The sequence below is a fragment of the Megascapheus bottae genome, chromosome 38 (assembly GCF_031878675.1).
Source record: "Megascapheus bottae isolate mThoBot1 chromosome 38, mThoBot2.hap1, whole genome shotgun sequence".
In the NCBI taxonomy this organism is placed as follows: Eukaryota; Metazoa; Chordata; class Mammalia; order Rodentia; family Geomyidae; genus Megascapheus; species Megascapheus bottae.
This window is the reverse complement of record NC_143546.1, coordinates 3,707,617-3,720,955: the sequence shown is the minus strand read 5'-3', so window position 1 is coordinate 3,720,955 and position 13,339 is coordinate 3,707,617. Positions and strand designations below refer to the sequence as shown.

At 55.4% G+C, this 13,339-nt stretch overlaps 1 protein-coding gene across 4 annotated transcripts in view; it reads right to left on the bottom strand.

Moving 5' to 3' along the window:
• Positions 1-398: 398 nt before the first annotated feature.
• The window catches only part of Macroh2a1 (macroH2A.1 histone), a 46,176-nt gene continuing 33,235 nt past the window's right edge, over positions 399-13,339 (bottom strand). For 2 of the 4 annotated variants that reach the window (XM_090325434.1, XM_090325435.1), the window contains exons 6-9: positions 10,556-10,646; positions 6,445-6,534; positions 4,413-4,587; positions 399-1,099 (exon numbers count right to left, since the gene is read on the bottom strand). In XM_090325434.1, the coding sequence (XP_090181560.1) occupies positions 934-1,099; positions 4,413-4,587; positions 6,445-6,534; positions 10,556-10,646 (522 nt within the window). In that variant the 3' untranslated portion in view covers positions 399-933. Of the gene's footprint in view, positions 1,100-4,412; positions 4,588-6,444; positions 6,535-10,555; positions 10,647-12,288; positions 12,389-13,339 lie in introns of all 4 variants that reach the window. The other 2 variants (XM_090325432.1, XM_090325433.1) reach the window with 1 other exon arrangement.

Below are 13,339 nucleotides of genomic sequence, written 5' to 3'. Positions count from 1 at the left end.
GATGGCCGCTAGCCCCGAGAGACTCTGGAGGTGGCTCCGCCATGGACCCTGTCCTGGGGGATCTCAGCAGAGGCCAGACTGGGGGCTGAGTGGTAGGAGACGGGTGGCAGAGTCTGTGCATGGGGCAGGTACAAGAGAGGGGTGAGTGTGAGGGGGCATGGCAGAAGAGTTGTGGGTGAGTCTGTGGGTGGGGAGGAAAGCTGGGAGGGGGTGGCGGGGTCTGTGCATGGCTTTGGGCCATTATCTTCCTTGTCTGGGAGGTAGAGACCAGCCCTGACCACGGTCACAGGTCTTCTAGGAACTGTGCACAGATCTCGGGGGGCAGAGACCCCCCCATCTGCATGTGACGAGGGAAACTGACTCACGGGCACAATAACTGAAAACATGCCAATCATGACAACAGTTTTAACATTTTACTAAACCAGTTCACACAAATTCCAAATTGCAAATATAATTAAGGACAACACCTTCCGTTGTGCCTTTCAATGTTTCCCATTTTCAAATCATTAGGACAAAAAGTAAACAAGAAACTAGGTCTGTTGCGAATTTTGTGATTTTTGTGTCTGCGGAGGAAAAAAAAACCAACAACAAAAAACCATCATAGGAAAGAAACGCCACGGTGTACAGTAAAGCACCACGACACGGCCACACAGGGACCGCCACGGCCCCCCGCGCTGCTCTGCGCCAGTCGGGGCTCACTGAAACAGAACTAGAAAACCTAGGTTACGCTATGTCAGACACAGTCTGCAGTGCTCACGACAGCAACACCAACTATCAGTGCTAACGTAAAGACATTTCAAAAGGGCGGAGACAAACTGGAAACCAAAACCTTGTTTTCCTAGGTGAGCGAAACGGAAAAGGAAAGGGGACCCGGCCTTCAGAGGGGATGGGGTTCTTCTCTTCTGAGGCGAGGGCACGTGTGGGCTGGCCCCGCTAGTTGGCATCGAGCTTGGCCATCTCCTGCACGTAGATGCCTATGCTCTCGCTGTCGAAAAGCACGAAGTACACGGTTTTGATGGAGGAGGACATGGTGGCCACAAAGTAGCTGGAGATGGCCTTCAGGATGAGCTGGGCGGCTGTCTGCTTCGGGAACCCGTTCCTGCAGGGGAGGACACAGTGGTGAGGGGACCCACCCTGGCCCAGCCAGCCAGCCTCGCCCCGGCACTACGCTCAAGGCCCAGTGCACGGCCGCCCTGACAGGACTGTGGAGCAGACAGGTGCGTTCCCCAAGAACGCGCCCAGGGTCTACCCCCCCCCCCAACCACAGACCAGCACCGCTGGTGCTGTGGAGGAGAACTCGGGCCAAGTGGCCTCTCCTCTCGGGGACATCACACTGAATGTTCTGGAATCTACTCAGGGTTCCGTCTGACCATTTTGGGAGGGCTTGGCTGGCCAGCTTGGCATTGATGGGTCCACGGGGAATTGCTGCCATTCCTGGTCAGCTGAGCTGAGCCAGTGGACCTGGAGAAGGGCGGCCGCCCCCATTCCTAGTCCAGGGTAGACAGGGCAGCGGCCGGGGTATGTCCTTGTTCATGGCAGGCGGAAGCTGTCGGTCTGCATCTGTGCCCCGGTGCCGGTGTGGGGCCAGCCTGCATTCTGCTAGGCAGGCAGGCTGGCACATGTGCAAGGTGACAGTGTCCCTTGCTTTGGAACAAACATGGCTTCCCCTATAGTGGGACAGTGATGCTTCAGGAATGGTTCGAAGCCAGCCCTGGGCAGTAAAGGCTGTGAGACTTGTCTCCAGTGAACCAGCAAAAAGCTGCACGTGGAGCGGTGACTCAAGTAGTGGAGTGCTAGTCTTGGGCAGAGAAGCTCCCAGAGCGAACCTGGCCTTGGTGTTCAGCCTGCTTCCAGGAAAACCTCTTGTTGACACAGCCATTTCTGTCCTGGGATGCCTAAGCCACTCTGGACCACGGGGGCTGCCAGGAAAGAGTGGCAAACTGACAGCTTTGCAGGTGCTCCCAGGTAGGGCTGCAACTGCTCCTTCGGCTCGAGGTGCTAATGGGCTTCACATGTCCCGCCCGCGCTGCCCTGAGAAAATGGACCAGCCGTGGCCATGGCAGGCCATCTCTGCTGCCAAGATGCCCAGTGGCGTGGCTCTGCCCAGGGCGAGCCTGCATCCACAGAAGACAGGCCCAGGGCACGGAGCAGGGTCTCCAGACACAGCTGTGACTGCTCTGTTCCCATCACGACACTAGCTGACAAGGTCGGTATTAGAGTGGGGCCACCAGCCAGTGTGCATGCGTGACAGGACAGAGCTCCCGACAGCGCAGCCACCCCCAGGCCTGTGCCTCTGGAGAGGCCTCCCCAGTCCCCTCCGCCTCTATCTGCTTCCTCTGCAGTGTTGGCGGCCTGTAGCACACAGTGATCTGTGTTTCCGGGGCTGCTCTCCCCCCTCCCCCGGGACACGGTAGAGCTCCCCAGCTCTGCTGGCCTACTTTCCAGGAACAGGTGGCTTGGCGGGGGACCCTGGAGGGTCCGGGGCAGGGCTGCACTTGGGGATGGAAGGATGGCCAGCAGGAAAGAGGTGGACTGTTAGTCACCCTAGGTGTAGACACCTCTGCCGGGGCCAGTGACGGCCTGAGGACCATCAGCACGGAAGGCAGTGGTGCCCGTGAGGCGGATCCCTGCAGGACGGGGCCTACGAGCACAGAAACTCGCCGGCTCTGTCCCCTTCTCTGCAGGTAAGGGGGTGGGGTGGTCAGAGCTCCCCACCAACCTTCACAGGAAGGCATCCTCGGGCCTGACAGCCTAGGCTGGGAGCACAGGGCCTTAAGTTCAGTTGTGGCTCCGCCAGGTGGCAGTGGTGTGACCTCAGAGGTGTCGCCAACCCCTCAAAGCGGGGTTCTTCATCTTTGAATGTCTCCCCAGCGCTTGCCTCTGGGGCGGCTGAGAAAGGGCAGGTGAAGGGCCAAGCCCAGAGCTAGTGAATGGTACCTTGAAAACCAGCAAAGTAGCTTTCGCTTCACGCTCATAAATCTGAAGGAAGTTTAATCAAAGTCCCCAAGTGAGTCATTCCCGCCATCCTGCCCCTAAGGCTAACCCAAGCCAAGGAGCTGGGTGCACAGAAATATCGTGACCACAATGGCTGGGTTTACAGGGCCGTGTCCCCTCACCCATGCCAGTCACCGCATTTGCTGGTAGCATGCCAGGCGCTTGATGCCACAAACAAGCTGCTCCAGGCCCCCTGCCCAGCTTGTGGGGTACTGGCCAGCGCTGGCGCACCCCCGTTCTCTGCTATTGAAGGAGATGGCAGGGCAGCTGTTCGCACAGCTGCAGGATGAGGTCTGCTGGGCAGATGTGGGCCCAGGGAGCCTCACACATGTGCTGCCTTTGGCATTCTGCCCTCTTCAAAAGCTCTCAATTGATTATATTTTTCATGGAGTAAAAAGGTTATTTTTAAAAATAAATAAGTTTGTAATAACAGATGCTTTTTTTATGGGAATTACTTTTAGGCTTCAATTAAAAATTCCCCAATAGCCATATGAAAGAGCGTGAAATTATTACCTCCAATAAAGACTCCGATTGCCTTGGTCTTAGGAAGCCCCTTTTATCCAGGCAGATCAAAGTGCATCCGAGCCACTAATTATTCATTAGTGGAGCCTCAGAACCCTCTGGGAGAGGTGGCCAGAGAGGCTGAGTCCACTTCCTGACTGCCACATTGCACACTGCAGAGCAGTGGCAAAAGTGGACTATGTGAGCCCTGGTCCCAAAGCACTTCGTGCTATTCTGTCCCCAGCCCCAGGGGAGCACGGTGTGAAGGGCAGGGGCGTTCTGGCTCCAGGGATGCTCTGGGGGAGGAGCGGCCCAAGTGCAGTCACTGGAACAGCAGGTGCTCTGCCACTGGCTACATGCTGGCTTTGGGGCGCAGGGCTGAGAGGAGGCAGTAGGCCTCTGCTTAGTCCACACCTGCTGTACTTGTTACAGGTGTTTCGATCAAGAGGTCAGGGCCGCCTGAGCAGAGGCTTTGGAACCTTGCTCACAGCCCAGAGTGCTTAGCGCTGTGGAACCAGAGGGTGAGTGGAGGAGTATCTTTCACACACCCCAGGCCAGGACCCAAGGGGCCACGCTGTGCCCCTCAGCCACCACTGCCTGACAGTGAAGTGGCCCCCTGGTGGGGTGTCCTCCCAGGGGCCCTGCTCTGCCCTCGGAGCAGCCCCAAGCGTTTACTGGTGTGCTGGTGCATGGCCCACTGAGAATGGACCCCCAGCCAGGCGGTGTGTGCTCTGCTGCTGAGGCAGCCCAGGGGGAGGAGGAATTGAACCCAGGGCTGTATGGATGCTAGGCGAGCACTGTACCACTAGGCCACGATCGCGGCCCTCCCTCTATCTGAACGTTTGCCCTCTTCTCCACCGTTGGGGCCCCAGCTGACGAGGCTCGGCCACGCTGGCTGCGTCCAGCCCACGCCTTACCTGCCACTGCCGATGGATGGAAAGGCGATGGACTTGAGCTTCTTGTCGTCAGCCAGGGCCAGGCAGCTCTTCACCGTCTTCTCCAGGAGCTCTTCGCACTTGTCTGCGCCCCACACGGGGCTGTTACAGTGGATCACGAACTTGGCGGGCAGGCCGTGGCCGGCACTGATGGCGGCTGGAGAGGACAGTGCAGAAGCCCATCACAGGAGACCAAGCCCAGGCTCTCCCCTCGAGGACCTGGCTGGGGTCGGCTCCTCACTTGGGGTACAGCTTAAGACTAGGGAAACTCTCTTCACCTCTAACTGGACTGCCCAGATGTGTGTCTCGAGCTCTGATGCAATCAGCTCTCCTGGCAAAAACAACTCTAAGAGCCCCACACTTTACAGACGCCCCGACTCGCTGCGCAGGCCTCCTGGCTTTCCCGGTGCCCAGCCTCGCCGTGTGGCTCGGGCAGGTTCCTTACCAGGAGGCCGATTCTTGCTCACCAGCTCCGCCCCCGTCACCCCCTAGTCAAGCCTCAGGCGAGCCTCGGTCTGCTGTGGCAAGCCTGCCGGTCTCCCCAAGCGCTTCCAGCATCACTGCCCACAAGATACTCTCGAAGGTGGTGTCCGGGCTGGGACAACCAGAGGGGCAGGGTCCCAGGACAGCGCAGAGGGCTGTGACGCAGGTACTGACCCCAACCTGCAATCTGTCCACGCATAGGAACCATGGCTTCAAAGAAAGGCTCAAAACTTAAGCTCACTTGAGCCTGTGGCCTGAGGTATCAGAGACCCAGTCTCAAAACCAGGTAGCTCTGTGTGGTGGCTCACAGCAGAGGCAGGACTCTAGTCCATGGATGGCCCAGACCAAAAGCAGGTGACCCCAATGAGACCCCCTTGTACTACTGAAGTAGGCTAATTAAACATAGGACAATGTAATGTGTTTGTGTGGATGTACGTATGTGGCCTTGTGCGTGTAGTACATTCGAAAGACAAACTAAAAAGCACAAGGGGCTGGGGCCTGAATCAAGTGGCTAGAGTACGTACCAGGCACACGCGCACACATTCTACAACAGCTCCGAGTCTAATGGGGTGCCTGGGTACGAGGTTGCCTCCTGCCCACTGTGTCCTGTGCCAGTGGTATAAGCAGTGGGTGGGGGGGGCTTGGCAGCTGTATTACTGGCACCTTAACAGGTGATCCTTAGGACCAAAAGAGCATGGGAAGGGCCACTCCTCCATTCCTACTGGGACCCCAGACTGGTCCAGGGTGAGGGTGGACAATGTCTAGAGGCCCCGCTGAGGCAAGGCCTGTGCACATTTCGTCAAGATTTCTCACTTCTCAAGCGTGTGTGTATGCCTGTCCTGGGGCTTGAATTCAGGGCCTGGGCACTGTCCTGAGCTGCTTTGCTCGAAGGCTAGCACTCTACCACTTGCGCCATGCCTCCATGCCCAACTTTCTGGGTGGTTAACTGGAAAGCAGAGTCTCATAGCTTTTCCTGCCTGGGCTGGCTTTGAACCTTAATCCCCAGGTCTCAGCCACCTAAGTAGCTGGGATAACTGGCGTGAGCCACCAATGCCTTAGCCAACATTCACTTTGAAACCGAGCAGGATTTAACGGAATAGGTGGGGGTGCGCCTCTGTCTCTGAAGACACAGGAAGCCCTCTGTTTTCTGAACTCTGCTGCTGTCCTAAAGCCTCAGCTCTGGGGCCTCCGGGCTGTAACCAAGCTCCTCCCCCAGGCAGGTTCCCAGCCCTTCTCTTCCCTCTCCTGGAAGGAAAGGTGTGAGTGGCAGCTGGGAAATGTGGGTATGCAGGCTAAGTGCAAATGTCCCTCGGATCTCTCCCCAGCCCTGTGCGGGCGGTTCAGCCCGCAGGATGAGAGGTCCAGGTGGCCAGCATCCAGGAGCCCCTCCAGAAGAGGATGGAGATGAGCAACCTGCATGGGACCCAACTCTTAACTGGCCAGGTCCGTGGTCTGGGGACATTCCTGTGCCGGCGCGTCTGGGGGCGGGCGGCTCCAGAGCTGCCTCCCCAGTCTGTACACCCCAACTCACCTCCAGCTACTTCCAGGGGCCCGTTCTTTTTCCGGAGTTCCAAAACAGCTTCCACAAACTCCTTGCCGCCCTTCTTCTCCAGCGTGCTCCCTAAACAAGGACAGGGCAGGGTCAGATGCCACCCGTGTCTGTGGCACACACAGACACAGAGCATGTCAGGTGATTACAAACTTTCAATGATCTGACCGGCTAAACTCCCACAGAGCTGCAAACAGGAACTATGCACCCCAAAGGCCGAGCAGGGTGAGGAGACGGAAGGCGCCTACACGCCTGCCTCGTGTGCCTTGCATGGGCACGAGAAGCCAGCTGGCACTGGCTTCCATGGCAAACCCCCACCCACCCTGGTTTTCTTCTCTGGTTCGAGGGAGAAGGCCCAAATAAGGAGGCTGCGAAGCTGCACAGCATGCCACCCGCTTGGCAGGAGGCCCAGAGCCAGGCATTCCTGCTCGCCATCTTCGCACCAGCACCGCATGCTTAGTTCCTGCTTTGCAGCTCTGACGTCTTACGTGAATACAAATAAAGGAACAATGGCCTCAGACAGTTTTTTCTTAGTTACACTAATGATTCAGAATCGTCCCGGGGAAGGGAGGGCAACGTTGGAAGCAGAGCTTAAAGATGAGCACGTGCTATATAAAAGGTTGGGGAAAAGGGCGTCTTGTTGCTCGGGACCAGATTTCTAAAAACCAACCAACCGGTGGAGGCTGGGAGCACTGTGGAATGAGCATTCACACGAGTGAGGGTGCTTGTTAAGTAGGTCATTCTGGACTGGACAGGATTACCAAGACCCACAAGGACCTGGAAGGCTCTCCAGTGGCCAGCAAGCAGTCACCCCAGGCAGTGACCGGGGGCTGGCCAGGACGGGTCTAATTCTTCCTTAAGCTCTGATTCCTCCATTTTGCACATTTTAAAGTACTTTTCCTCACAAGAGGACAAAATACTCCCCTTAAGATTCACCATTTGTCTTAGAAAATTCAAAGTGTACCTGGCATAATTCTGGTACGGATTGGTCAAGGTGTACTGGAATGCACTGGCCGAAATTAGGTCTAATTATCTTAGCAAAACCTGCCTGCTTAGTCTGCAGAAATGAACTAACCCAGGGAAATGTCTGGAAGGAAGAGCCAATCAGCTGGTCATTGTCGCAAGTGAGACCAAACGGGCTCATGGTAGGGACTGAGCCTGTCACCGCCCCTCTGTGGGGGCCTGGGGTGCATGAGCCAAGACAAGGCTGGGCTTCCAGAGATACAAACTCTGGACTCTCAGGGGCCCCTGTGTCAGTCCTTCTTAACCCAGGCCTCCAGGGCCCCGAGCCCCAGCCTCAGCTTTAAAAGACGGGTGTCACAGAAGGTTACTCTGCTGCTGCTGCTGCTGTGTGATTGTGATCACCAAGCAGCAAAGGTGTCTGCTGAATGGACCGTGTGCCTGAGGGTGCAGGCGTAGGGCCTTGCAGCCCAACTCACCCACCAGGAAGTAGGTACAGCCCAGGTGGGAGAGCCCAATACAGGTCCGAGGGAGATACCCATGCAGTTGAGGAAAAAAGGGCAAGAGCCCCAACCTGCTGCCTCCCCACCAGCCCATCTGCCAGCGTGACAGGCGAGGAGAACGTGCGGGCTGTCGGCTGGATCGCTCAGGTCCTCGTGCCCTACCCTGGCTACTCTTTGGTGAGAGCTGGGAAATTTAGAAAAACAAGGTCAGCAATGTCCCTCGCCATAAAACATATCCTAAGAGAATGGGCTGGTTTATAATGAAAGGTGTTATCTTAGGAAGAGTGTTTACTTTAAAATCGTTTACTTATAATTAAATATTGCTTTAATTAGAAGTGAAATTGCAAGTGGAAGTACACTTGATGCAGTTCTCAAACTTAAACATTAAACCCTAGGTCGCAGGCAACCAACCCAGTGAGGACTGGACTTCTACACACACATGGCTATGCACATGTTCATGTGAGACACACTTGTACTTTTTAACAAGAAACAGGCCCGTTTTTCAACCGTGTTGTCAACACTCAATGGAAGGCTCTTGCTTTTTAGGCTTAACTTCAGGGTTAATCATAAAGCAATTGGCTTATTTGCCCCCAAGCATAAACATGTGTTACTCTTCAATATTATTTCATGCTTAGAAAGCAGGCATAAGTATCAGTGTTCAAAACAGCCTAAGCGAAAATTTAGGCTTGGACAAATGTCAGGCTAAGCCTGTGGTCTATTTCACTGTTAGAAAGAACTTTGGATGGGTAAAAGTTAATCACTGGGGCTAAGCATTCCTGCACTCGAATTCCTTCTTCCAGCAGTCTCGGACTCAGGAATTCACACCAAAAGTGAGAAGTGGAGCCGTTACTTCCTAGCTTCCTCTTTTCCCCTTTCGAACATCAAAGTGGGAGCTGGAACCAATTGAGGCCAGGCATGAGTCTGGTGTACCATCGTTTGGGCTCTCACGAGGTAGGTGGGGGAGGCAGTAGTTTGGGCCGGCTCACGGGGCGGAGAAAGCAGAGGTGGGCTCGGGAGACTGGGTTCTGGCCTGGTGAGGTCTTCCCTACAGCTGAGGTTTTCATAGCTAGGACTGAGGGACACTGCCCTATGCGTGTCGGCGGAAAGCATGGGTGTGGTGGCTACTCCATGACCAGACCCGCTCAGAAAGGGCTGGCTGGCTTGTTGGGGGGGGGGGGGGGCGGGGCAGGGGTGAATTTAAGCTGGCTCTGCCTGTCCCTCTCCGATTGGTGGGACCCCTTTCTCAAAGCCTCCAGCTCCCCGCTGGCGCGGTGGCCGTGTCTCTCCTCTCCACGGGCCTGCACGATACTTCTGCCTGAGGAGAGTCATGGTTTCCGTGCCGGCAGAGAGCCTGGGCTGGCCAGGCGACCCAGGCCTCCATCACTCCCAGCTAAAAGAGGGACAAGCCCTCTGCTGTTCATTTATTTATCTTTCTACAAGTAAGAACTTCCCCGCCATCCACTTTTCCTCAGGTTGTGAAGGGAAGCGTATTTCTCTTAAGCTGCCTGTCTGGGGAGCTCTTAAAACTCCTCTAAACTCTCGTGAAGGAGGCCTACAGCCTGACTTCATTTTGGCTCAGCAAACTTGGCGAATCTCAACTTTCCATCTAGTTTGTCTTTCCATCCACATCCAAACTCCAGCATGCTCGGGAGAATAATTAGCCCACACTACAAATCCAGAGGAGGCTGAGAACAGCAGCCTCTGCTGGGGACTGAGGAGAACTGGGCAGTCACAGGGCCAAGCTATCGACAGCCAGCTAGTCTGGAACTCAGGAAAGTCCTCCCGCTACAAAACGCCTAGTCTTGAAGCATATTAGAAACGACGCCATCTGCTGTGTTTGACTCCACAGCGAACTCTGCTCTCAGGCTTAGCACGTGCACACGAGAGTGCTTAAGGCACACACCAGTCACGCATGGGCGGCCAGACACCAACCATTTCACGGGATCCTCATTGTTGCCCAGGCCCGCAGGCCTGTAGAGGCTGAGGCCAGGATTCAAGTTCCTCCAAGCCAGAATGCACTGTCTCCATTACATGTGGACATCTCCTCTCTAAGCCTCCCCATGAGCCACGAGGGCAGGGCACCGAGGACTCACGTGCTAAGAGACCCACCACGGAGTGCCTTCTGGGTGTAGGGCAGTTTCTCAAGAGCTGTCTGGGGGCATTTCATCACAACAGCCTAAGAACCCTGTGGTGGCTTCTGGCACAGAGAGGCGGTTGGGAGGGCAGAATCCAGTGCACACACACAGGTGGTTGGTGGGTTTCTGTGCTTTCAAGGGCATGGGAGAAGTCTACAAGGCTGCTCCGCCATCTGCCCCTCGTCCTCCCTGCAGCCGCGACCTCTGGAACCCAGAACCCAGTCTCCAGCAAAGCTGTGCCTCGTGGATCAGGGGAAGAAAGTGCCCGGCCCGCTTCCAAACTACCAGTGCTCACAGGGTGAGCCGTGGCTGCCCCTGGCCTGACAGTTGACAGCCCCCGGGTCAGGAGGCCTGCGGGGTGGGGGCAGGGGGCGGGGTCGGGACGGCTGGAAGTGTGAAGTGAGTACAGCCCTGCATAGCTGTCAGAGGATCAAGCTGTCTGCGCGGCCGACTGCCCATGCACACACACACTCGGCAGCACCGGGCTGGGCATACCTACTTCACCACCGACGAAGAAGTCATTGTCTGTCGGGTGAACGACAGCATCACTGCCGATCGAGGCAATGTCAGCCTGTACAACTTGCAACTATAATAGGTAAACAGATGTACATCAACTGTGTTGGACCGAGACCCACGTACAGGCACATTTACTAATGCCCCAATGGCGGGGCTGGCCTACCTGGTCGATTCCAACATATGAGCCCAACGGGCAATCAGTCCACGCAGTGCACACATGTGGATGGGGGTGAGGACAGGAGGAGGAGGAGGAGGAGGAGGAGGAGGAGGAGGAGGAGGAGGAGAAGGAGGAATATCAAACGTGACATGTTTAAACACTTGAATGACAAATCCCCCCAAAAATACACATATGAGATCATTTTCAAAGGTTAAAAAGAAATAAAACAAAGGCCCCCATTTCACTTTGCAAAAACCTATAAAACTGGCACCCCACTGAGAAGACTACTAAAACATGGCATCTGCTTTAAAAAAAGAAAAAAAAAGTGGACCATCAGGCCAAACAAAACAATGAGTTTCTCCATTTAGTTTGCCGCAGTCAACGTGCAGGCTCTGATTGTTTTGTTCTGTGGCATCCATCATTTTGTCTCCCTTCGAAACCAAAAAAGATGGTGTAGACATGTGTGAAGGACTGCCTCCCCCCTCAGAGGGTGGGAATGCTTTCCAGGCCTGCTTTGCCTTTTACTTTCACATGTGTTCATGGGAAATGCGCTCAGATGGGGCTGCGCTGCCCGTGACGTCTGATTTTCAGGTGACCATTTCAAGCAGGACGTTGGGAGTCTCGGCCTCTGCATCTCGGGCTCACCGAGATGGCCAGTTGGGGTGGGGCTGGCCGGGCCTCTAGACAAGCAACTCCCCCAGCAAGGACATCTGCCTTAGGAGTGAACATCAGCCAAAGCTGGGAGGTAAAGGCACAGGACATGTCCTGGGGTCAGTGCTGGGGGTGGCATTGCTTCTGTGGTCATGGGCACAGCCAAAGCCTCCTGGTAAGGTCCTCTGCCAAGAGGACAGGAGCTCTGTCGTGCCACAAGCTAACATGATGAAAAGATTAAGCCAGAGTTGTTTCACTCTGAGTCTGCTCTCTACTGTCTGCACTCTCCTGATGGGAAGCTCCAGGCCCAGGGGGCCATCTCCTCTGTAGGCATGCACTCAAAGAGATGGCGTCCTCTGTTTAACTGCCCCAAAGAATGCATGTGGGAACATACAGTCATGCACCGTCTTTACCGCAGGAAGAGCTGGAGAAGTGACGGTGAGGTGGCAAATTTAAAGCAAACCAATCTGCCTGTGGTTAAAAGCTCAACGGCATATGCAGCACGTAGCACACTTCGCTTTTTTCACTTTGCACACTGTCCCTCAAGGCTCAAATGGAGAAACTATTATTTTGTAGTTACCTGAAATTTCTCAGCTTCAAAAGAAAAACAAAGAACACATGTTTGACAATCCCCCCCCCAAGTAACCAGCAGTCAGTGTGATTGTTATGGAAGAGAATTCAGATGTAATGTGCTCATCATCGAGGGGGAGGAAGCCAATCGGAGTGAGGGAAACACAAGGCCATCTCCACAGGAAGTGGCTCGGAGGGATTCAACACCCAAGGTGCATACTCGAACCTCGGTCATGGATTTGGGGATTCGCCTTGGGTAGAGGCCAGGTCTAAATTCTGGGTTCCATAACTCTTCCTCTGACAGCTGGTGGTGCCGAGCCCCGTCCCCAGTTACCTAGGTCATCTTTAAGGTCAATGTCGGCATTGGTAGGATTGATTATGGCCTCCACCTCAAAGCCGGCTAAATTACTGATTTCACTGTGAATAAGGTTCAGCTGAAAAGAAAAGCATGAGGTGGGAAATAACGGGAGAGCCGGCAGGTTGCAGAGAAGGAGCCCTGGACACGGGCGAGGGCACTGGCACTCACAGTGCCCAGGGCACAGAGGGAGCCCGGGAGCCGCTAAGACGAATCCACTTCAAACAAGGCGGCTCCAGTGTGGCTGGGTGGCCCGTGCTGAAAGGAAGCAAGCTGGGTGGAACGGTCAGAACCTGTGGGGGAGGCTGAGGGCAAGAGGAAGCACAAGCCACGCGGGCCGGGGCAGAGTGAAGCGGAGTGCTCGGTGCCATGGGGGGACTGTCCTGCTTGGGCCATTCCAGCAGTGGCCGAAATCCTGCTGGCCCTGCCTCTGCCTTCCCCAGGGGTCGTGGCTCCTCAAGGCTGTTCTCTCACCTCTCTCCTGTCTGATCCGAGGGGCCAAGCGGCAGGGATGGTCTATTACTTATTTACACCATCCCAAAGTTCTGGCAAAACCCAGGAAGCGAACTATCAGTCCTCCAACAAGACAACGTTATCTTTAAAAGAGTTCTCACATCCGTGGTCAGGCTGCTCTGAAGCTGGATGGGTGGCTGGCGGGCATTTTCCTTCAGCTCTGTGTCTACCTCACTGCTCGGGTCTTTCTGAAGAGCCACTGGCAGCGCTGTTCTGCTGCTATAGCAACACTTTCTGACTCAAAGGAGTGCTGGCCTCTGCTGTCCAACGGACACTAAGGTCCTGACCCTAGCTCTCCCTAGCCCCTCTTCAGTACTGGTGCCTGCTGTCAGCTTGCATGGAACAGAGCTACTCACTCTCCAGTGACAAATCCCTGACTGCTGTAGCACCGTGCAATGCCTTACCAGCCCCCAGTGGCTGCTTCTCAAACTCACTGCGATGCTGTCTGGGATGTGGGGGGGGGAGCAGGGCGAGAGCCCTCACCCTCAGCTCACTTGGAGGAGGCAGCCATGCACAC